We start from the raw sequence: 23,132 nt of genomic DNA, 5'->3' as shown, positions 1-23,132 counted from the left end.
TGCTCAATACGTGGATTAACCCCGCAAGTCCTCACTTGGGTTGCCGTGGAGTGAGCACGGTGGAATTGGCGCCTGTAATCCAGCACTCGTAGCACAACACATTAAGGTGGCAATACACCACATGGGGCATGGAGACATCGTTAGACGTGCGAGCAGCTGCCTCCATTAGCTTTTTGATAGAGTGTGGTGGGTGGGGGGGTGTCGGCAATTTTATTTGCATTTAACCTCACAATTTATAACCTTCTTGACCCCCACCCATCCCCCCCCATGCCAGCTTGACCCCCCTAACTTCACACATGCTCACATTTTAAAAGTATCGGCGTGTTGATGGGGCAGTGGAGTCGCATTAGGTAGCTTGCTGCGCTTTGAACCCGGTGACCTGAATCTAATTACTGGCCAGCTGTGGCTAAAATCGGTGGCGAGTGAAATCTGAACCAATCCTGGGCAACAGCCTTCATAAACCCTCATTGACAAGCACGGTGAAGTATGGTCAAACGATGACCACGACCGACGCTGCGTGGGAAGCCTTTCATCCAGCAGTGTATTGAGAAAGAACCGTCGATTTTAAAAACACGTTGTAAGTTCTCCAAAAAAAAATCGATATTTCAAAGTATGTTACAACAATTGTGTTATTTCTTTTCTTAATGACAGGAGGTAGTTTACACAAATTTTAGTCGTTTTATCATGGTTACTCAGCACATGCCCAAAGGCCTAAAACAACGAGCAGTGAGCAACACACAGCACCCACTAATTTGCTGGGAAATTGTCATTCTCAATCGATTTTTTTGCAAATTATTACTTGTGAAAATGTGCTCGTGTCTTTGTCACCAACTATTGAGGCAAAAACAACAGGCGCGATGTGCTTCGACCGTTCCCAGCGACTCGACACGCGAGCTCGTCGCAAAACGAGCACGGGGCCATCTGACATCGTTCCCTCCTCTCGCTCTGCAGCCCCCATGACGAGCTTGCTGCCGCGCATCGAGGTGAAGCCACCGGCGGAGACGGTGGTGCTCAAGGGAGACAACCTACGCCTCGAGTGCTTCGCTCTTGGGAAGTGAGTCTTTCTTGTATGCGCGCATGTGCGTTGAACTTCTTTCGCACCGTACGTAGCCGACCGTGCTAATCAGAGGTGCGGCGGAGGGGGAAGGGTGCACGATCTCACGTCCATATTGGCCTTCCCAGCCCATGGTATCGCTGTTCCACCTAGAATGGTGCACCCAGCGGGGCACTCGTGCCGTGGTGACGTCGCTACCATTTGGTGGCGAGCGGCATTTGTTGTTGTTTTTGTTGTTGCTGTCCTGAGCCTCGCTCCAGTCTTACGTCTCCTTAAAGGATGACAGATTTGCTGGCATGGCCTTTTCTGTAATGCCACCGCAGCTATGGAATCCCTGATGGTGTCATTTTCCCTGGGGGGGTGTATTGCAATTTCAGAGGAATTAAAAAACTCATCTTTTTTCAAACCATGTCCAATACTAAGTATATATCTTAAGCATGCAACGATGTCACACTATACAGGAGTTGTTCCATGTGTACCCAAATTGTATTAAAGAATTCAACACATTCATCAATAACATTGCCCTGGGAAGAAAAAAAAACGCTCACAGATGTTTTTGGTTGTCTTGGGAAACGTTTTGCGAGACCAAGTTCATGCGTGCTGCTGCCAAAGGTGCAGTCCTTTGTTCAATTGCGCTTCCTAATTCCATTGGCGTGTCTGGCCTTCATTTACGTATGGATGTTGAACTTCTGTCGCACCGTACGTTGCCAACCGTGCTAATCGGAGGTGCCGAGGGAGCAATGTAAAGTTCTAGACGATTTTGAAGTCTCTGCTAAAAGAAGCAGTGGGGGTAGGTGCTCATCTCCAATGGCAGCCCTGAATGTTCTCATAGGCATGGTGAGGGCCAGTGTCTCCTGTAGGATGATGACCTTCCAAAGCCATGCTCGTTTATTCGAGCTCTGAAGTATGATTTGCCGAGTCGACCGGAATATGAACGTGGAAACAAAGTTCTCTAACCACTCCGTTATCCGGCCCAATCTCGATCTACGTCCGTATTGTTACGATAAAGATCGCATCACGCCGTTGGGATTCTACTTTTGGGATCATTAGCCTCGGCATGCGGGGTATAGAGGCCATTTCAATCAGTGCTTCATTAAATATTGGCGCCGGCTGAGCTGCAGTCGCCACTGATTAGAGGAAATAACGCGAGGAAACTAATTGAAGGAAATTAATAGAGAATGTGAGGTGTACGATGTCATCTGCGTTCAATTAGAGACACGTGGCCTGGGTTCCCAAGACCCCCCCCCCCATCAATTAAAGCACGACACGTGTAGCACGTGTAAGCCGACTCTTTTAAATTAGGCGGTAAGTTCAATAAATCCAAAGGCATGGCAAAAGCCCTGCGGAGGTTAAACATAGCACAACTCGCAAGAATGCTCTCCCTGCCTTTTTTAATCTGCACTTTGCCATCTGCCAGCATGCGAGGCTGGGGAATGGAGGCATAATGGCGCACCACGCTCCAATTCAAATTACTGAACCTTTATTCCATTCCTACCCACGTACGACACAAGTGGAATTTTTAACCAGGCTTCAGGCCTCCCCTAGGTCCAACTTGGCCCATAAATTTAGTATGTTGGCCCTTTGTGGTTGATAATTAGGCATTTAAAGACGTAAAGGTGGGCCAGGTTAATGTGGTGCCATCCAAACATTGTGCGCACTGCTGGCCTCCATAGACGCTCGCCAATAGCACTTGCTCGGGCAGTCAATAAGCTTAATTGGGAATATTTGTCTATCTGTTAGAAACTAATACATGCTGAGATCTCGCACGGTTGCCTACGTACGGTGGGGAAGAAGTTCAAATGAACCTCTTCACGTCTAGTGCCATGAGTATGTTCGTTACAATTCAGTTCTAACCACCAAAGCACATATGGAGACTAAGTCACCATTTCGATGTTTGACATTCTTTGCTTATGCCCCAGCCTGTGATCACTTTGTACATTAACATAATGGGACGCGCAGTAAATGCCACGTTAATGGAAATATACGTGGCAGCTTTTGGCCAGTCGAGCACTGCAGACTGCGAATGTTAATTGCATAGAGAGTTCAAGAACAGACGGTGTTCTGCGTAGTTCCCCTCTCAATTATAGTCGTCTCATTGCAGCCGTAAGGCCACCTAAGGTCAACACTGAGTCTTAATCAACTTGTGTCTGTTGTGTTCATTGGAGATATGCAGTGTAAAGGTCACACTGGAACAAGTGTGGTTATCGCAACATTCCTGAATGAGATCGTAGCTCCTCTGCCTGAGCTCCTGTTTTTTTTTTAACCCTCTTCCTTGTCACATCACGTCAACTTGATGAGGGGGTGCGCCGCTTGGCAGCATTGGGTTGCTCGGTCTCACTGCTGCTGTCAGTCGAACACATTCGCTCAGATGAAATGTTTCTAGAGCTGCTGGTGGTTTTGCATCATGCCCCAAAGCGGAGTACTTTTTGGACACTTTTATGTATGTTTTATTTCTTTACCTAGGGTTTTATGGGCCCACGCTACTTTTCTGTTATGATGGTTCTTCTCATCATTCACAGATTCTATGATGGGGACACGGGCAGAATAACTAATCTCAACATTGTTACATTGTACACCGATGAGTGTGTGTGGGCAGCAGATATTGTTGTTCAGTTGGTAGATTAGCATCATCATTGTCACCATGATCATCATCGTGACCAATTAATATAATTATTATTGTCATGATCCTAATCACGAATTAAGTGTTATTTAAACCATCATTGTTGATCAGTCAATACAGCTATCATCAGTCATTGGATCATTACTGTCATGATCATCTCATTAATAAATATTATCAAAACAAGTAAGGATGATTGTCAATATTGTTACCACCATCATGATTATGCATAGAAATATCTTTATTTTTTCGTCAAGAATTGTTATGCAAACAACACATCATCAATATCACCACCCCTTACTTATGTAGTTATATAGAATTAGCAATGTAGCAGCATAGCGCTGGCTGCTGGCGGGGAAGGGGATCTGCGGCTTACAACAAGCCTGACAGCAGCAGGCCACGTGATACAGCAGAGGGGACATCTGGGGGACAGGTTACAGAAAGGGCACGTGGGGGAAGCCCGGGAACCTGCTGGTAGGTTCTAGAGAGGGGGCGTGGCCGGGGCAGAGCGAGGCCACGCTGGGAGCATAAAAGGGGGCACCGAGCGAGAGCTCGGGGCTGTCTTATGGAGTGGGATTCCCGTCGTGTTGTTTAAGATCGTCGCCATCGGCGCTGTCGTCTCGTTGCCATTGTTGCTGTCGTCCTCACTCGACATTGCGCTGCTAGACGGTATCTCGGTTCAGCGCCGTCGGCGTTAGATGGCTAGTGTTGTGTATAGAATAGCAAACCACGTAGAGTTGTGTATAAACGAGCGACAGAAGAGTGTGTATCGTGCAAAGGGTGCTTGGTTTAATAAAATATGTGCCTCCACTACATTTACGCTACCTTCATCAACATCCCTATCACCACATCCCTGTGGATTTCTCTCATTTCCTCCTACTCATCCCTATTTATTTTCCATCCCTGCCTCCATGCATCTCTCCATTCACCCACTTTCTCTTTTTTTTCTTCATTCTTTTATCCCTTTGCTCTTTACCTGACCATCCCCTCCACCTTCCACCATTACCTGCCACCCTTAACTCCCTAACCCTTCTCTCTCTCGCTTCCTCCTCTCCCCTCTCGTTCTCACAGCCCCGTGCCCAGCATCTCGTGGCAGCGCAAGGACGGGTGGCTGCCGGATCGCACGCGCCTCTCAGTGAGTGCCGCCGTGCTGGAGGTGGCGGACGTGACCCGCGAGGACGAGGGAGTCTACGTGTGCAATGCCACCAACGCTCTGGGCAGCGTCCTCTCCGAGGGGCGCATCACCGTACAAGGTGGGGTTAGCGACGGCGATGTCGTTGTCACCGGCATGGTGATGTCTTTGCCGGCGTGGTGATGCCATTGCCGGCGTAGTGATGTCATCATCACTGCAGCCATCTGGAATGTTCTTACTTCCGATATTAGGACGCCACTATGCACTTGTAAATCTAGATTGAAAACTAATTTCTTTAGAACTGCTTTTTGTGTTTAGTTTCTTGTCCTTCCCCCGCAACTCCGGTTAGCACGGTTGGCTGCATACGGTGCAAAAGAAGTTCAATATACAAACATACTGGTGATATGATGCGATTGCCAGCATGGTGAGGTCATCATCACCGGCATGGTGATGTCATCACTGTCATTCCCTTTTTTTCCTGTGTGGTAATGATATTGTCGATGCAGTCATGTAATCGCCGTCGTGGCATTGTTGTAGTTAGTGGCAGCGGAGTCCTCAACGGTTGCGCAGTGATGTAATCGTTAGCGCGCCGATATCGTCATTAGCAGTGTGATGTGATCGCCATTGTCATTGCCGGCGCGGTGATACCATCACCAGAGCGGCGATTCCCCTGCCGTGTTATTGACACATGCCGCCCCACGGGCCGATATACTAAGCGTTTAATAACTCGCCGATGTGAACGTTGTACTGCATGTTTACCGGCACGAGGTCTGCCGTTTCTCTTTGCATTCCGATAGCTCCTTCAGGAACTGAATATGATTGTGTTCAGTTTAAATCTCAGTCGGGAAGCTCCCAGCGCATGGAGCAAAATGACAGACATGCAAGACAGCGCACGGTACAACCAGAAATCGCAAGAGACAGCTACACGGCATAACCAAGACAACCTTCGCAGAAGGGGGTTAGTGATTCACCCCCATGGCAAGTCATGGGGGTGAATTATTTCAGGCAGCAATTTTATTCGAAAATAACCAAAAAAATCACGTTTTTATCACTTTACTTGCATTGTTTCTATGTTTGTTTTGTCTCCTTTAGTAAATAATCTATTCTCACACATGAATAAATATGGTGAGCATAAGAATCGGTCGAAATCAGTTAATCTATTCAATGTGACACGCCTGCCATGTCCCACGAGTGGCGATATGTTAACTCCCTTGCCTGGTATTCAGGAGGACGTGGGTTCGATCCCGACCCTGACGTCTTTATATTTGGAGTTTGCATGTCTCTCTCCTTGCAGTCGCTTGGCTTTTTCCCCGGGTCCTCTGGCTTTTCTCTTCACATTTAGAAACGCGTGTTTAGAATATTTGGCTGCTCTAAATTTTCATATGATCAGCCACTTCGTTGAGCTATCATTTGTGGCCAGGTCGCTTCTGAAAAAAAATAACTATACAGCTCAGTGAGCCTTACCTGGGAAAATATAAAAGAGTAGTTGGCCTTAGCAAGTGCTTCTTAAGACACATTTTACATTATAGAGTGAACCTCCACACTGGGCGAATGCTGCGGCAGTGATTTGCCATCGGTGCTAGGTATTTAAATGCTGTGAGTGCACGTGAGAATGTGCCAGGAAAGGTGCATAATGGAGGGGAAGGAAGGTTGGGGATAGGAGTTGGGACGTTTGCAGGAGGGAATCTTACAGAGAGTGAGCATTGGAGTGGCACCCAGAGGTCACCAACCGAGTGGAAGAGCAAATGCCAAATGGGGGTGGGGGGGTGATGATGATGTTGATACGTTGAGAGCGGTGCTTGCGGGGTTGATGTTGACCGCATAACGGTGAAAGGGATTTTTTGCAGAAGGAAGTTGTGGACATTAGGTGGTGGCATAAATAGCTTTGGCCATCATGAGCTTTTCATTTTTGGTGACGACAAAAGGCCATTTGTCCAAAACATCACGTGTTGTCTAGTTTTCCTTTTCAGGCAGTGTTATTGACAAATGCGAGGTTTGTTTTGTTATTTGTGCTTTTGCACCACTGCCAACGCAGCATCACCAATAATTATTGTTAGTTTGCGATTTTTGGAATGTTGCTCGTAGAAACACCCAGGCAGGCACATGTGTTAGTCATCACATGTAATGATATTTAATGTCAGTGTCTTCGTACTCAAAGTGAGCATTGTTTTGTGCCTATTTCTCTTTTGCAGTCCTGAGCAAGTAGCGAGTTCTTTTGCGAAATATCCACTGTCACACTTAATTATATCAACCCCAGAGAGACGATGGCCTTAGGTTACACCTTTCTGAGATTTGATATTTAAGCTTTCTAATTGTGAGCCGAGCACTGTTACAATGCGATCCAGCCTTCATGAAGCAAATAAACACATTTCTGCGGAGGGAGCTGGTAGGAACGTTGGCCAGGGTCAACGGCGGCATGGTGTATTCCGCAAATATGGCCGACTGTGAGGGCGGGCACAAGCCGGCGTGAGTTGGTTAAACGTTGAGTTTTATAAGGGCACCACGGGGTGACCAGCCCCTCCCCACCCAGCCCCACCCCTCCCACCTCCCACCCAGCCCCACCCTCCCCACCCCCCACCCAGCCCCACCCTCCCCACCCAGCCCCTCCTCACCCTCCCCTCTCCACCCAGACCCTCCCCACCCCACCCTCCCCACCCAGCCCCTCCCCACCCTCCCCTCTCCACCCAGCCCCTCCCCACCCAGCTCCTCCCCACCCTCCCCTCTCCACCCAGCCCCACCCCCACCCCTCCCATTTTTGGATGCACGACGGACGGACGGACACAATAATCGCCTGTGGGCTGGTGGAACCAGGTGGTTCCTACCAGTACTCGCAACAATGTGATTCTACTTATTACTTTAACAGAGACATTGGTGCCTTGTTTGTGTCTCCTCTTCCTACAGCTCGGCCAGAGTTTGTGTTTGGACTGGACAACATAATGGCAGATGTGGACCAGGACCTGAACTGGACATGCAAAGCCAAGGGGAGGCCTGCACCAACCTATCAGTGGCTCAAGAATGGGGAGCCAATCGCCCCTCTGGTATGAACACTTACTTAGTCACTCGCTCGCTCCAATCACGTACGTACGTACGTGTGTTGAATTTTCTTTTGCGCCGTACGTAGCCAACTGTGCTAATCAGAGGTGCGGGGGAAGGGCAACAAACTAAATACAAAAAGCAGTTCTAAAACAATTACTTATACCCACCTACCAACTAACTCTCTCACCTGTTCACCTACTCACTCATCTACCCACTGACTTGCCCATCCATCAATCCACACACCTGGAAACCCACTCACCAACACATGCATTCACTACTCTTCCATATACACTTTCTCAATATTCTTTAAGGTGGACAATAGAAAATAACTTTGGTGGAAAACCAATTATATGATGTTCACTAAGAATGAAACCCCTACAGTAGTGGTTTTGAACCTGGGGAGTACGCACCCCCTGGGGCTGTGAGATGCCCTTTCTGGGGGTGCGAGACATGCCAGATTTTTTTAGAAGGTAAATAATCGAAAACACAAATTAAGCACGAGCATGTAAGTGCAACTACTTTGTTTCAATAAACCTATGTATTTATTAACATTATACATTTGTTTACGATTGACAACCAAAGGTATACAGGCTGCAGTAAAGGTTTAGAACAACTGACCTACAGCATGGCGACATCCTTGGCAATTGCTCACACATTTGAGTGGACTCAATGGCACAACGGCTGTAATCCCCAAACCTGATGCACTGCAAGGTAATCATACGTCAATGCAGCGGTGTTGGGTTCAACAGGTGGGTTTGTGAACCCACCTGTTTATACTCTGAGCATTGTCATATGTTATGCGTGGATTGCCTCCTGATACCCTGGTTACCTCCCAAAACAAACTAAAACTATTCTGGATTTAATTGGCCAAACATCACCATGCAGAACCATCCTGACTCTCACTTAAGGCTTTTATGGATATATGAATAACTTAATTTTCATTCTAGATTTAATTTTAACTATTGTTGTAGTGACATCGCAGGATGTCAACGTGCTGGGTGCAGTGCCGGCCCTAGAGAGGCACGGCGTGCGGTGTAACGACATCGCGGAACCACAATGGTGTGGGTGTCGTACCGGCCCTAGAGGGGCCCGTGAGCACTGATTGATAGCGCTAGATTGCATCACGCTTTGCGTGCAGTGCCAACCCTACAGGACAGGGTGTGTGGGTGCCAGCCAAAGGATGAGGTTACTCGAGGCCATGGCACTCTGGTTGACCCGGGAGGACACGTGACCAGTTAAGTCTACAAAGAGGCCCCAAGTGGCGGCTAGGGGTGGTCACGTGGTTGGGATCCAGATCCTTCCTGAGGATTCTAGAAGGTGGGCGTGGCCAAGGGTGGAGCCAGCCACGCCGCAGAGAATATAAGCCGGGTCCCGAGAGGGACCAGGGTTGTTGTTCATCCTGGAAGAAACCCTTAGTCTACGTTGTCCGTTCAACGAGTCTCCAACACGTGAACCCGGGCCAAAGCTGTTGGTCCCGGTCCGTAGTAGCAGTTACGTTGTAACTAGTGTAGCTAGCCTGGTGGTGGTAACTAGTGTAGTAACTAGTGTAGTTAGCCTGGTGGTCACCACCGTAGGTTGTTATTCTGTTAAGGGGAAAGTTACCCCGTGTGTTGGAGTTAAATAAATGTTTTACCTCCAACGTCTGCTACTCAAATTTCGATTTAAAGCTTTCGTGACTGCAGGGATTCATCTTCTTGGTTCTTTCTTCTGCGACTCAGTTGAACTCACTACATCATTATGAATTCACTCGTTTGTTTAATCACATCCAGTGCTGTTTAATCCATGCACGAATTAAATGATGTATAGTAGAGAGAGAAACAAGTAAACCCGTAAAAACAAAGTTTTTCACTATAAATCCTTTATATGCGTGGCGGCTAGAGTCCTCTCGTCCTCTGGCTTGAGATGGCTGCCACTTATGGGTCAGATGATTGTCTGCCACCATTAAGCAATTGGTAATTAAATATTTAATTTGTTTTCCCTAAACAGTGTAAAATTTAGGATTTTTTTTTCACGAAAATTAATTGTCACACACAACGAGTCTGTGTGGAAAATGTCAGCTCGATTGGATTACGGGAAGTGGGTTAAAAAACGAGCGAAAGATTTGCACGGTCCTAAGCAAGCAAGCAAACTTAATATAAAGGATTAAAAAATATATTCGCCTGTGGAGGATGCGGGGATCGATCCCGCGACCTTTGTTATGGGAAGCGAGGGCGCTACCAACTGCGCTACTCCGCCACGGCCTGTGGAGGGGTTACGCTCTGGGTTCTTACACTCTGACGTTCAGCCAAAGCCATGAATGCGTTCTATTTGAATATATGTAAAATAATTTTTTTGCCTAAAAAGTGTAAAATTTTGGGAATTTTTTTTCACGAACAATAATTGTCTGGCACAACGAGTCTGTGTGGAAAATGTCAGCTCGATTGGATCACGGGAAGTGGGTTAAAAAACGACCGAAAGATTTGCACGGTCCTAAGCAAGCAAGCAAGCACGCAAGCAAGCAAGCACGCAAACTTAATATAAAGGATTTAAAAAAGGGATTCACTGGAATTTTAACATTTCTTACACTGGATAAAAGTTGAAATAACTTTGCACTCAAATCCACTTGCGTTCCTGAGCCAGTGGGTATAGTTTATTTATACGGTGGTCATTGACACGCTTCCAACGCGTGCATTAGAACACCACTCCTTGAGTGTCCAGCACTCAAGGAACTCGGCTAATGCGCGTCCATTTTTAGAGCAGGATCGCGAAAATTTGCTAGCTATATAAGCCACCAACTTCGCTGAGCTGACAAAAAGCTTCCGTGGCGGTGAGCAGGGAGCTTTTTAGCACGGAGGAGGAGGATTGCCACCCCCCCCCTCGGGGAGGTCACGTGGGTGACGGGGAGGCATCCCCATCCACCTCTTCCCCCCTCTGTTAACTAAAAACTAAACATCTCTATCATAGAGACATCCTTTGTGTTTAGTTTTTTTTGTCCTTCCCCCGCACCTTAGCTACATACAGCGCTAAAGAAAGTCAACACACGTAAGTAGGGGAGAGGCGAGGGGGGGGAGCTCCTGTGCCTGAAAATACATATTATATCACTGCAAATGCAAAATAAATGAATACATTAGCTGAGTTCCCGGAGTACTGGGCACTGAAATGGTGTTCTAATGTATATATTTGGTACAATGAACTTTGTTGACTTTTCTCATCATGGTTCTTATGTTACGTCAACTACACAAAAAAAACAATAGACTCATAATCAACCCCCTATTGAGAGCTGGGTTCATGACCTTTTGATTAATAACTAATGGAGCTGTCAAACTGCAACGCAGCCAGCTGGATACAACGATTGCTAAACCTGAAATCGCTTCGCTACCATCATCAATATTTACCCTGGGCTTTTGCACCACTATGAGCGCGATGGCTTTAGCGCTCTCTGCGTAAAGATAAAACGGGGTGCTTTTCTCTCCTCCGTTTATTCCTCAGGCGGGCAAGGTGTTGGTGGCCGAAGGGGAGCTGAACATCGTGAACCTGAGCGTCGGCGACTCGGGGATGTACCAGTGTGTCGCCGAGAATAAACACGGCATCATCTACTCCAACGCGGAGCTCAGGGTGCTGGGTGAGTCCCTCCCCCCTCCTGCCCCCCACCTCTCCCGCCCCCCAGTCTCGGTCAGGATGCAGCGTTGAGACCGCATTGTGGCCCCGGCGTTCATTGTGACGTGACCGTCACTCGGCACAGCGCAGGCCCATAGTCCTGCAACCTCAAATTCAGATCGGCCCATTGTGGAGGCTATAACACGGTGCACCGGGGAAAGATGGAATTATATAATAACAGGTAATTATTATATAATAAGCTGTCCACTGATTCCATTTGTGGCATGTGAACACTCACGCGCACATTAGTTCAGATGTATATTGCCATGACGCTTGAGGTGTGGAGTCAAGCTCAGTGCCACTAAAAATCTAGGCAGAAGAGGTGGGGCCTTGTAAAAAGTTGGTGTAGATTGAATGCTGTAAATGTGAAGCGGAACCCAAGTATGTTGAGTTTCTTTCGCACCGTATGTAGCCAATCATGCTGATCGGAAGTGTGGGGGAAGGATAACAAAAAAGCACGCAAGCAAGACAGACTCACCTTGTGGGCAATGAGTTGGCCAGTAGATCGTTTTTGTATATAATTAAGGCAGTAAAGCAAGTAGGTTGTTGACCTCGCTGTTGATCAGCTTTTTTGCATTTCTTCACTTTTCTGTGTGGGTTTAGCGTAAATAAAATGTCTTTATCTGACCATGGGGCACTGTGATTAAAGAGCCCAACTTATAATCACAGGGTAATTTGTTCAAATCCGAAATCAACTCCCTATCATCTTCCCTGCTGGGTCACGGCAATGTGTATCCTTTTTTGGGAAGTCACCAGTGGTCCTTCAATACAAACGCTAGACATTGTCATAGGAATGTGGAATTGCCACCACTGGCTTATGATCATCAAAGGAGACGAGCACCACCCATTGCTTGGAATGAAGATTGACTTTTTATATTATAACAGATCATCTTTTTTAGACAAGTGAGGTGGTTCGGGCACCTGGTAAGGATGGCCCCTGATGAACTCCACCGGGCATGTCCCACTGGGCGAAGACCCCGGGGCCGGCCCAGGACACTCTGCTGGTTGAGACGATGTCGCTCGGCTGGCCTGGGAATGCCTGGGAATTCCCCAGGAAGAGCTAGAGTCTGTATATAGTAGTGTAGTGTACAGTCGTGTAGTGGATAGTAGTGTATAGAAATGTAGAGCTAAAGTCTGTCGCCCGGGAAAGGGAGGTCTGGACCGCCCTACTCAACACGCTGCCACCGCGACCCTCACCAGGGCAAGCGGACTGAGGAACGGACAAACGAATGTACATAAATGAGTGATTAAAGCATTTGCAGCTTATGACAAAATCGCCCAGAATGTGCCTGATTCTGTCAGGTCAGACGTCAGAAGCTAAGTAGGCTTTGAGCCTGGCGAGTGCTCGAATGGGCGACCACTGTGTACAAAAAAAAACCACACAAGTGCTTCATCTTCTTCGTTCTTTCGGTAAAGTCACGTAGAAGGGAAGTAATAAAATAATAAAAATAAAACATAATAAAATAATTCTCACGACGTTTCGGCCACAACGCAAGCAGCCGTCCTCAGGTGAAAACCAGGTCTGTCGAGGCGACAGCATTCAGACGCTGTTGCCTCGACAGACCTGGTTTTCACCTGAGGACGGCTGCTTGCGTTGTGGCCGAAACGTCGTGAGAATTATTTTATTATGTTTTATTTTTATTATTTTATTACTTCCCTTCTACGTGACTATACCGAAAGAACGAAGAAGATGAATACCTGCAGTCACACAAGTGCTGTGTATGTATTGTTGGCAGCAGAGCTTTGTACTTCCCCCACCTTCCAACCAGCACTGACGGAGCGTGGCGAAGTACAGTCTAATAACCCTCACTGGCACTTGCCCGGCGGCACGTTGGCAAGCCGGGCCTGCACAAGGTTTTTTATTGGCAGAGATGTTTAATCGCTCGACGCTCCCTTTCGTTACAGCCTCGAAACCAGAGTTCGACCCCAATCCGCTATCCCGCGTGGTCCAGAGCGCCTTGGGGGGCAAGGCCACTGTCCCGTGCCTGCCCCAGGCTGCCCCCAAGCCGAACATCACCTGGAGCCGTGGGACGGAGCTGCTGCACGTGCACAGCCGGTGAGTCTGCGCTTGCCCTCGCTTGATCGAGGCTTGCGGCCGGACTTTCTCCGAGCTTGCAGCTTCTCGGGAAAGAAGGCCGCCTCTTGACGACACCGCCACACGGGGTGGACTGTTGTCACAGCTATCACGCGACTAAACACTGGACATGATCTGTGAAACTACTGGACATCTGTGAAAAAGAGCTTCATAGCTCATCCGAATTCCTCCTGTATACATAAATGTCGTGATTCTGAAAATATTGTGATTCTGAAACATGCACTCGCTTTAGAACGCACTTTCAGTGTTTGTCAGTTGTTTTGCATTTTTGTGATGGTTGGATTTGTGAGTGCGTGGATGGGTATGAGTAATTGATTGAGGTAGTAATTGAATTGATTAATGAGTGTATAAATTATTGAGAGTGTAGTGAGTGGATATGTGTGTGTGTTAATAATTGAATGAGCGAGTGATTGAATTGTAGAGTGTGAGCAATTTAATTAATTCGTATGTCACTGAGTGAGACTATGAATGAGTGTGTGAATGAACTAATGAGGTTTTTGGGTTAGATCTCGTAAGTATAAATGTGTCGTAACCCTCCACCACCCGACGCAGCCAGGAAGGTTTGTCACATAAACAACGCGCCAATTAGTTACTACTTCAGCCCACCCATGTGTTGGAGAGTACATCCACAACGTTTACAATTTGAGTACGATGTTTCGCTGGTAATTACATCCAGCATCATCGGGCAATTTGCCAGAATATTCTGGCGTTTTGTTTGTCAAAAACCTTACTGGCTGTGTCGGGTGGTGGAGGGCTACGACACATTTATACTTACGCGATGTAACCCAAAAAACTTTATTATGAATAATATTGGTCGCGAAAGCCTACGTGTTAAACTGAGCCAATGAGTCTTGCCGGTAGCGCATGTCTGAGTGAGTTACTGAGTGTAGGCGATTTAAATGAGCAAATGCACAACTGAGTGAAGCACACCGATGAAACCCACGTTAAAGTAGCGTCTTAATGACTTTAACAGTGACAACAACGGGCATGTTGAGAGTCTACCCTCCAGCAGTGATATTCATCATGCTGGCTTTTTGCTGGAGACGAAGGCCGATGACAGATAGGGACCGTGTCGCCGTGTCCGTCAGGATGTCCGTGCTGGAAGACGGGAGTCTGGTGATCCCTGATCTGCGCAGAACGGACCAGGGCAACTACACGTGCTTCGCTGAGAACAAACTGGGCAAGGCCAACGCCACGTTCACCCTGCTCGTCAAAGGTGCCCCCCCACGCATGCCAGTTCTACGCTTCCCCTCACCCTTACCCAGGCCGATGCCACACATCCGTTGCGTGGTCTTACCTGTGGACCGTGCGTGTATGAGGAGTGTCTGTTTTCATGCATGGTGGTTCTATTTTCAATGCAGCTTTTTGATTGGTCAATCCACTGCTGGATGGGGGGGAGGGGGGGCTCGTGGGGGTTATTGGATCGTACTCTACCTCCGCTGGCCGGTGACGACATGGGGCATTGACGTGAACCACAGTGCAACAATGGATTTTGCCGCACCGCGCCCTGCTGCCCACAATGTAGCATGGCCCCACAGCAGCCCACTGCGACCTGGCGTTGTGTGGCAGGCAACCATCCAAGCACTGCCCTGTCTCAAAATCCTGCATGGCTTCTAATATCCGGCGCATTCAGGATGATTTGCTCATAAGTGCCTTTTTTTCCATAAGTGCCATTTGTGTAACAATCTTAATATTCCAATTGACCTTATTTAGCATGTTTGTGGCAGGATTGCGTTTGCCACAATTGCTATGAATGCTACAACTAAGCTCTGTTATGACAGGGTTTGTTGGCGATCTTTTTATTTATTTATTTTTAAGCACTATTTATTGTGTGTCCTGTTTGCGGTAAATTCCAGCATGGGTTTTGTGTAATTAATTTGTTGTCGTTGCTCGTTTGGTTGCGCCTCCCCACCCTGTGGCGTCCGGTAACTGCTACCGCTGCTGACGGTCTTGGACTGTCAGTTTAACACGTAGCAGACTTTCGCGACCAATATCATTCATAATCAACGGTTTATGGGTTAGATCGCGCAAGTTTTAATGTGTGGCCTTTCCTGCAAAAAAACTGCTTCGCTCAATCGGCCATTCCAGCTAAAATAGTCTAACACTTCTTATATACAGTACATCAAAGACAGCCTGCCTCTTGACTTGCTTGCTGCTATTTTATTATTAGCTCATGCGTGGTGTAGTTTCGGGGACATATCTATTCTGTGTACGAGCGAACACTGCGGTGTAACCATGCCTACCCCTGACAATCCTCCACCCCCCCCCCTCTCACCGTACACGCAGACGCGACCACGATCAAGCTGGCCCCGAAGGACACGCGCGTCACCGTGGGGGAGAACGCCACGCTGCTGTGCCGCGTGTCGCACGACCGCACGCTCGACGTCGCCTTCCTGTGGCTCCACAATGGATACCCCCTCGACACCGTGTCGCCCGAGTCGCCCTTCCGCCGCATCTCAGCGGTGCGGACCTGTGGTCTGGGTGCATGTGTGGCGGGGAGCGGGTGGGACGGCGGTTAGCGGCGCTGCGCTACGAACCCGGCGACCCGAGGTCCTTGAAGAGGCAGCTTTGCTTGTGATGTTTGTGTCTGGGTCTTTGGGGTGCTCTGGAACAGTCGCGGTTCGTGCACTGAACTGTGAGACCAGTATTTCGAGTCTGATTCCTTGCCACGGATAATATCAGTGGCAAGGGGTTTTGAACCTGCATTGTACATACAATAGGTCAATTCATCATTAAATGAGTATCAGGTGCGGTGTGTTTGCATCGGTACTGGGCAGACAAAGGCGTCCGGGCGTGATGCTGGCCACCCACACCCTCGTGTGCCATGCCGGCCATCATAGGCGCTCGCTGACAGCACTTGCCCCAACCAACAGCCTCTATAGGCTATAAAGGGGGCCTTTGTCTTTGTGTATATATGCATAATCGTGGGTAATAGTGGCCCAGTGGTTAGTACACTGGGCTAACAACCCAGGCAAACATAATTTGGCAAGTCTTACCTGAATTGACATGACGCTCATCTCAATTTGCTTTCCTGAGCTGGTGGTGAAATGTCCACTTTTCTGTGGCAAGGGTAGTTTATAGGACAGCCAAATATATTTAATATGCTGTGTTCATTTGTTCTGTTCATATAGTGTAAATACACGCAGAGTATGACAAGTGATGGTGTGGCAGGAGTGCTCAAGTTTAGAAGGTAACGAGTTATAATCTTGATTGGGGAGATATCTTGGCCTATCATCTTCAGTGGATGAGAAACTGATTATCACATGGTGAGGTTTAAAACCATTGTTTTCCTAATGGGAAGACTGGTACTTGCTGTTAAACTGTGCCAATTCTAGCCTAGCTTTGGACCACGTGAACATGGAGGCACTTTACTCCATGACTTTGAAATATAAAAAGTAGTGCTTTAATACCTCCATCGGTTTATGTGAGTCACGAGTGAATGAACCTCGCACCATCGCCAACAGGGCTGTGAATTGTAGCCGAGAAAGAGTTTTGTGGCATTTGTGGGGCTGTACACGAATTCATTCTTTTTCCCCTCTGCCTTTCCCTTAAAGGACAAGGACACGGGAGACATTCGGATAATACACGTGCTGCTTTACCACGCTGGAAACTACACCTGCCTGGCACACACTGCAGCTGACAGTGTGATGGCTCATGCAGTACTGCTCGTCAGAGGTGCGTACGGGAGCCTAAATTGGTCAGTCTCAGAGCTGCAAACTGTTTTGTTTTAGACTTTAAACGAGTGGGGGGGGGGGGGGGGGTTCAATTGGGACTATACATAGCGATCATCACCCCCCCCCCCCTACTGCCAAACTGATGCCCATTTTCAGGCCAAGTGCTGAATGACATTTGTGCTGCGCAGGGACAGCTGCCACTGGAGGTGTCAGCTTTGAAAACTTTTTTTTTATAGCTGACATGCGAGGCAAGTCGCTCGTCGCGTGTGAAGCGCTCCGAGACGCAGCAGCATGAAGTGGGGGGGGGGGGGGCGCTCTCTCAAACGAATCCGTCTGGTTACGCGCATCTGTGAGAGTGCTTGTGGGGGAGCGGTGGTGTAGCGGTTAGCGCGCCGCACTACAAACCCGGTCACCCGAGTTCGATTCCCGCTCACGGCCAACAACGGTGACGATTACCTGAACCGGTTCTGGGCCTCCCCTAGGGCGACTCAACCTCAAATGAGTACGTGGTGCGGTGTGTGAACATCGCCACTCGGGAGACAAAGGCGGCCGGGCGTGGTGCTGGCCACCCACCCCCTCGTGTGCCCTGCCGGCTTTCATTGGTGCTCGCTAACAGCACTTGCCCTAACAGTATGTTACAGGCTATACGGGTGATCTTTGTCTTTGTTATATTGGTGCACGCTCTGTATCACAATCACTTTTAATCAGGTGTAATTCTAGTACCTCACCACCAGTGGCCAATTGTACCCCTTTTTCCACTGGAATATGCGATCTGGGCCAACGCAGCGTCCTCTGGATGTGGGCGGATTTCCACCTGGCTATCTCTTTCCCTTCTTGCTCCCCTTCACTGGAACAAACTCCCACTGCACATACAACAATCATCTTCATTGGCTTGCTTCCGTTCCTCCTTTAAAACAACCCCCATCTCTTCTCCCCTCGCCCATCTTACTGCTACTCCTTGCCCCGGCCCCCCAGATACGAGCAGGCCTACCCCAACCCCTACCCCAACCCCTACCCCTACCCTAACCCCTACCCTATCACTATGCCTACCCCAACCCCTACCCCTATCACTATGCCTACCCCAACCCCTACCCCAACCCCTACCCTAACCCCTCCCCTATCACGATGCCTACCCCAACCCCTATCACTATACCTACCACAACCCCAACCCCTATCACTATGCCTACCCCAACCCCTACCCCAACTTCTACCCCAACCCCTACCCCCCAACCCCTACCCCCCAACCCCTACCCCTACCCCAACCCCTATAATTATGCCTACCCCTATGCCAACCCCAACCCCTATCACTACGGCAACCCCAACCTTTCTCGAACCCCTCCCACCAGTCCTCCTTACTGTCACCATATCTCTACCACCAGTCTCTATTTTAACTTATATCATCTTACATGCAATTTTATAGTTTTTGCAAAGCGCCTCAGACTAAGGCACTATATCAATTCATAGAAGATAAAATATCTCTGCCGAGCCGAACCAGAACCAAACCGTGACACCTCCAGCCTCACAATAAGACATCGAGATCCGGCTTGGGGACGAGCAAGGCCAGGGACCGTACGTGGCCTGTGACGCTGACCTCTGTTGTTGTTTGGGGCGCAGGGCCCCCCGGCCCGCCGGGCGGGGTGATCGCCGAGAACGTCACCGCCAACACGGCGACGGTGGCGTGGAGCCCTGGCACGGACAACGACAGCCCAATCACGCGCTACGTCATCCAGGGCCGGCCCGTGGGCACCTTCAAGTGGAAAGACCTTGTCACAGGTACTGCCGCAGATGCCGTGTGTGCGTACGTGTAAGTGTGGGGAGCGGTGGCGCAGGGGTTAGCGCTACGCTGCTCCACGAACCCGGCCACCCGGGTTCGTTTTCCGCTCGCGGCCAACACCAGTGATGATTATCTAAACTGGTCATGGGCCCCTCCCCTAGGTCGACTCGGCCTCAAATGAGTACCTGGTGTGGTGTGTAAACATCACCACTAGGAAGACAAAGGCGGCCGGGCGTGCTGTTGGCTACCCACCCCCTCGTGTTGCCATGCCGCCCTTCACAGGTGCTCGCAAACCGCACTTGCCCCAACAGTCTTCTCAGCCTGTAAGGGGGATCTTTGTCTTTGTGCTTTTGTGTACAAGTCAGTGCATGCCTGTTGTGCCAGTATGTGCACGTGTTAGTGTAAGCTGCAGAGCTGACCCCTCTGACTTCTACGTTTCGTCAATCTGTCCCTCCGTCTGTTTTGTACCCCCCCGCTCCGCCGCCCCTGGGTGTTTTGCGATCAGCTCCACAGGAGATCGAAGGAAACATAGACACGGCGAGGGTGGAAGGTCTCCGGCCGTGGCTGGACTACGAGTTCCATGTCATCGCCATCAACACGCTTGGCTTCGGGGAGCCGAGCCAGCCCTCCCGCCCGGTCCGCACGCTGCCTGACGGTGAGCGTCTTCCCGGCGGCGAAGTCGCTCGGCGGCAAGCGCCGTGCCCGCCGCCCCTTGCGGAGGAGGCTCGCGGTTCTCATCCGGCTTGCGGCGGCCCCGGTTGTTGACGCTGCTAGTGCATTGACCACAGAGTACGCGCCATCGGCTTCACGGTGGACGTCAAGGAGAACCCCTGACGTCGTTCGTAACGAGTACATTTAGAAAGATCGCCCACAAGTTGGGATTACACGTAGCGATGAGTCTGCCTTACTGCCAGACTCATGGCCGATGGCAAAGCGGGTGATGAGTCGCCTACCTGTCCACAGGGACAGCGGCCATTGTGAGGGGGGGGTGCCCTTTCAAATGTCTGAAATGAGATGTGAAGGGCGCTCGGTTAAAATGCAAATAATTAAATACATTGGCATCTCAAGACGCTATGCAGAAACAGCGTGACATGCGCATCCTCAATAGTAATACACAAATATGCATGTAGTATGTTGAAAAAACAGTCAAGAGGCCGAAGCAAACAGGAATTTACATACTCTTCGGTTCTTTCGGTAAAGTCACGTAGTCACCTGACGCTTGTGTCCCGCCCGAAACGTCGTGATTTATTTTCTTTTATACCTACGTGACTTTACCGAAAGAACCAAAGAGTATGGATTCCTGCAGTCACGAAAGCTTCAAATCAGGAATTTACATGTTGAACTTTGTCTCTCAATGTAAATTCCAATCATTAAGCTTTTTACATTTCGCTGTGTATACGCATGAATGTGTGTTTTCAAGTCTTTATTCCCAAATGAGGGACAGAGAGAGAGAATGAGGAAGGGAGACAAGAGCGAGTGCCACTAACGAGATCACCCTCTCTGTTCTCACTCCAGTACCGACCACTGCTCCGTTCGGCATCACCGGTGGTGGAGGGAGACACCGGGAGCTCACCATCACGTGGACCGTGAGTCCTACGGCCAAACACCCACACGGCACATCGTGGTGCCCGGGTGGCTCGGGGAGGGGGGGGGCGCTCTTAATGCCCATCTCAGAAACACAGAGTCACCGGCGCCGAGGTCCCTGGATTCAAATTCAGGCCTTTCATTCGCCCATGGATCAGCGCAGGTTGTGAAGGGCAGCGTAGCAGAGGGACGTTCCTCGACCCTGTTTGCCAAATGCCTGCACACACACACAAAAAACATGCCATCACCTTCGTTTGCGAATTCCACCTAACTGGACAAAATTTGCAGCTTTTTTCAGAATGTAGACAATGTTTGGTTGTTGCTGCTATGCGACGAGCATCTCTTCTATTAGCAAGGCACACTGGAAAGTGCGCGCTCGTGTGGATAAGTTATCCCTCGAAAGGGACCTCAGTAGCCTCCCTAGCACTGCGATGTCCATTTCTGCAGACTATTTTCTCTTAACATCGGGTAATGGACTGCGTAAATATAAATGTGTCGTTAACCTGCCATCACCCCCCCTCACACACAGCCAATCAGTAGGGTGTGTCACGTAAACAAAACGTGCCAGTTAGTTACTAGTTCAGCCCACCCTCGTGTTGGAGAGTAAATCCACAATATTTATGATTTGAGTACGACGTTTAGCTGGTAATTACATCCTGCATCATCGGGCAATTTTTGCCAGAATTGTTTACGTCACAAACCTTACTAATTGGCTGTGACAGGTGGTGGTGAGTTAACGACGCATTTATTCATAAGCGATCTAACACAAAGAAACCTTTACTATGAATAATATTGGTCACGAAAGCCTACGTGTCAGACTAATGTACTGTAATACAAGACTCCCAAATGGACACTTGGTCTCTATATGCCAATAGCACGACTATAATTGGTAATAAAAAATAAATATTGACAAAAAAAATAGCATTTTCACTTAATTTGGTATATTACAGCTCTGAGGACTACAACCGTTTCGCAAAGCATGGAGAGTACCATACGGTGTTGGGTTATGAAACCCTATTGAGTTGACTTTAATTGTAGCTGCGTGATTTTATTTTTTCAGGGAAACGTGTGTGCACAAATAAATGCGCATACACGTAGGTTTTCACGACCAATGTTACCATAATAGAGGTTTTTGGGTTAGATCGCGTAAATATAAATGCGCCGGTAAACCCACCACCACCCGTCGCAACCAATTAGTACGGTTTGTCACGTAAACAGAACGTGCCAATTCGTTACTAGTACAGCACACTGGTGTGTTGGAGAGTAAACCCATAATCACAATCAGGTGCAAAGGCCTATTGGGGAGGGTGGTTATTGCATGCATATAAATTACAATGGATATCCGTACATACGTACTTAAACGTGTATGAACACTGCTGATAACTTTGGCCTAAGTCCAGGCTGCCATTGGAGATCAAGCCTGGTTCTGCAGGTGACAGGGGGTAATGGTCTCAGCTCAGTTGCCACAAAAAATACCCGTTGTTTAAACGTAGGTCTTACTTGAGTGCATCTCCACTGTGAGGACCACATCTACGAATTTTCGAACGTGACGGAAACCACTCGTCGTAATTTATGTGGCATGAAGAAGCCCTTTCTGGTGATTTGTTCAGAAAGTCCAATTTCATAGACTCCAGAGGGAGTTGTGTTGCTTCCCGGGTCATCCCCCGACACACATTCTGTGGAAAATTAATTTTCTCAACCCGTCAAATAATTCCAACAGTGCGATTGGGATTTATACATAAGTATGTTTGTATAAATATATTTATACTAGTCTTTTGCCCGTCCTAGGACAGAAGCTGTAATATTTACGAAAAAATTGAGCAGACATTAATTGTATCTTGTGTAAATGGAATGGCAGTGAATCTTGTACAAAAGTATGTCATCAAACACTTCACTGCATTTCACTGTAGCACTATATTAATGGAAGTGATTCTTGCACGAAACTATGTCATAAAACACCTCACTTCGTGTCACTGTAGAACTGAATATAACTGACCTTCAATTTATTCAAATTCATTGCTCTGGTACTTTATTCTCTTCTGCTTTCAGTCGCTGGGATTGAAATTAATTGGAAATCGATACAATATCTGGAAAATCACGAGAAATGTCTATTTTACCATAATGTAGAAGCATAAATTTGACTTACCTTTTATCTCAAGTGCCGAAGAAATAAATAAAGACACCAAATACACTTTGTTGCTGCTTAGATATATATATATTTTAGATTCACTTTCATAAAGAAACGTCAAACTTAAAGCGAATTTGCGAAAATGTCTTTCCACTCGACCTTCTTCTGCGTGAGTGTAGCAATCCACCCGCTCATGAATATTAATGACGGGGGGGGGGGGTGTTATGTGGAGTGACGTCACGCACGTTACACACCAACAGACTTTTTTGGCGCATTATAGCAGTAATACATCTTATGCGAAATCTAAAACGATTTGGCAATAAGAGGTGATAATCTACATCAGCCACGGTCAATCCACTGCTAGCTAGATGAGAAGCCTCCCAAAAACCGCATCCATCTCTC

General features: G+C 48.3%; 1 protein-coding gene across 2 annotated transcripts in view; it reads left to right on the top strand.

The window, feature by feature from the left end:
• The window catches only part of LOC144934741 (contactin-2-like), a 121,173-nt gene that overhangs the window by 82,913 nt on the left and 15,128 nt on the right, over window positions 1–23,132 (top strand). For both annotated transcript variants that reach the window (XM_078860834.1, XM_078860835.1), the window contains exons 8-18: window positions 952–1,054; window positions 4,743–4,924; window positions 7,705–7,841; window positions 11,308–11,440; window positions 13,381–13,531; window positions 14,659–14,786; window positions 15,857–16,032; window positions 17,125–17,245; window positions 18,859–19,017; window positions 19,524–19,673; window positions 20,534–20,604. In XM_078860834.1, coding sequence (XP_078716960.1) covers window positions 952–1,054; window positions 4,743–4,924; window positions 7,705–7,841; window positions 11,308–11,440; window positions 13,381–13,531; window positions 14,659–14,786; window positions 15,857–16,032; window positions 17,125–17,245; window positions 18,859–19,017; window positions 19,524–19,673; window positions 20,534–20,604 — 1,511 coding nt within the window. The remainder of the gene's footprint in view (window positions 1–951; window positions 1,055–4,742; window positions 4,925–7,704; window positions 7,842–11,307; window positions 11,441–13,380; window positions 13,532–14,658; window positions 14,787–15,856; window positions 16,033–17,124; window positions 17,246–18,858; window positions 19,018–19,523; window positions 19,674–20,533; window positions 20,605–23,132) is intronic.

Source organism: Lampetra fluviatilis, chromosome 11, assembly GCF_964198595.1.
Source record: "Lampetra fluviatilis chromosome 11, kcLamFluv1.1, whole genome shotgun sequence".
Lineage (NCBI taxonomy): Eukaryota > Metazoa > Chordata > Hyperoartia > Petromyzontiformes > Petromyzontidae > Lampetra > Lampetra fluviatilis.
The sequence above is the reverse complement of the archived record's forward strand: the minus strand, read 5'-3'. Positions and strand labels throughout refer to the sequence as shown.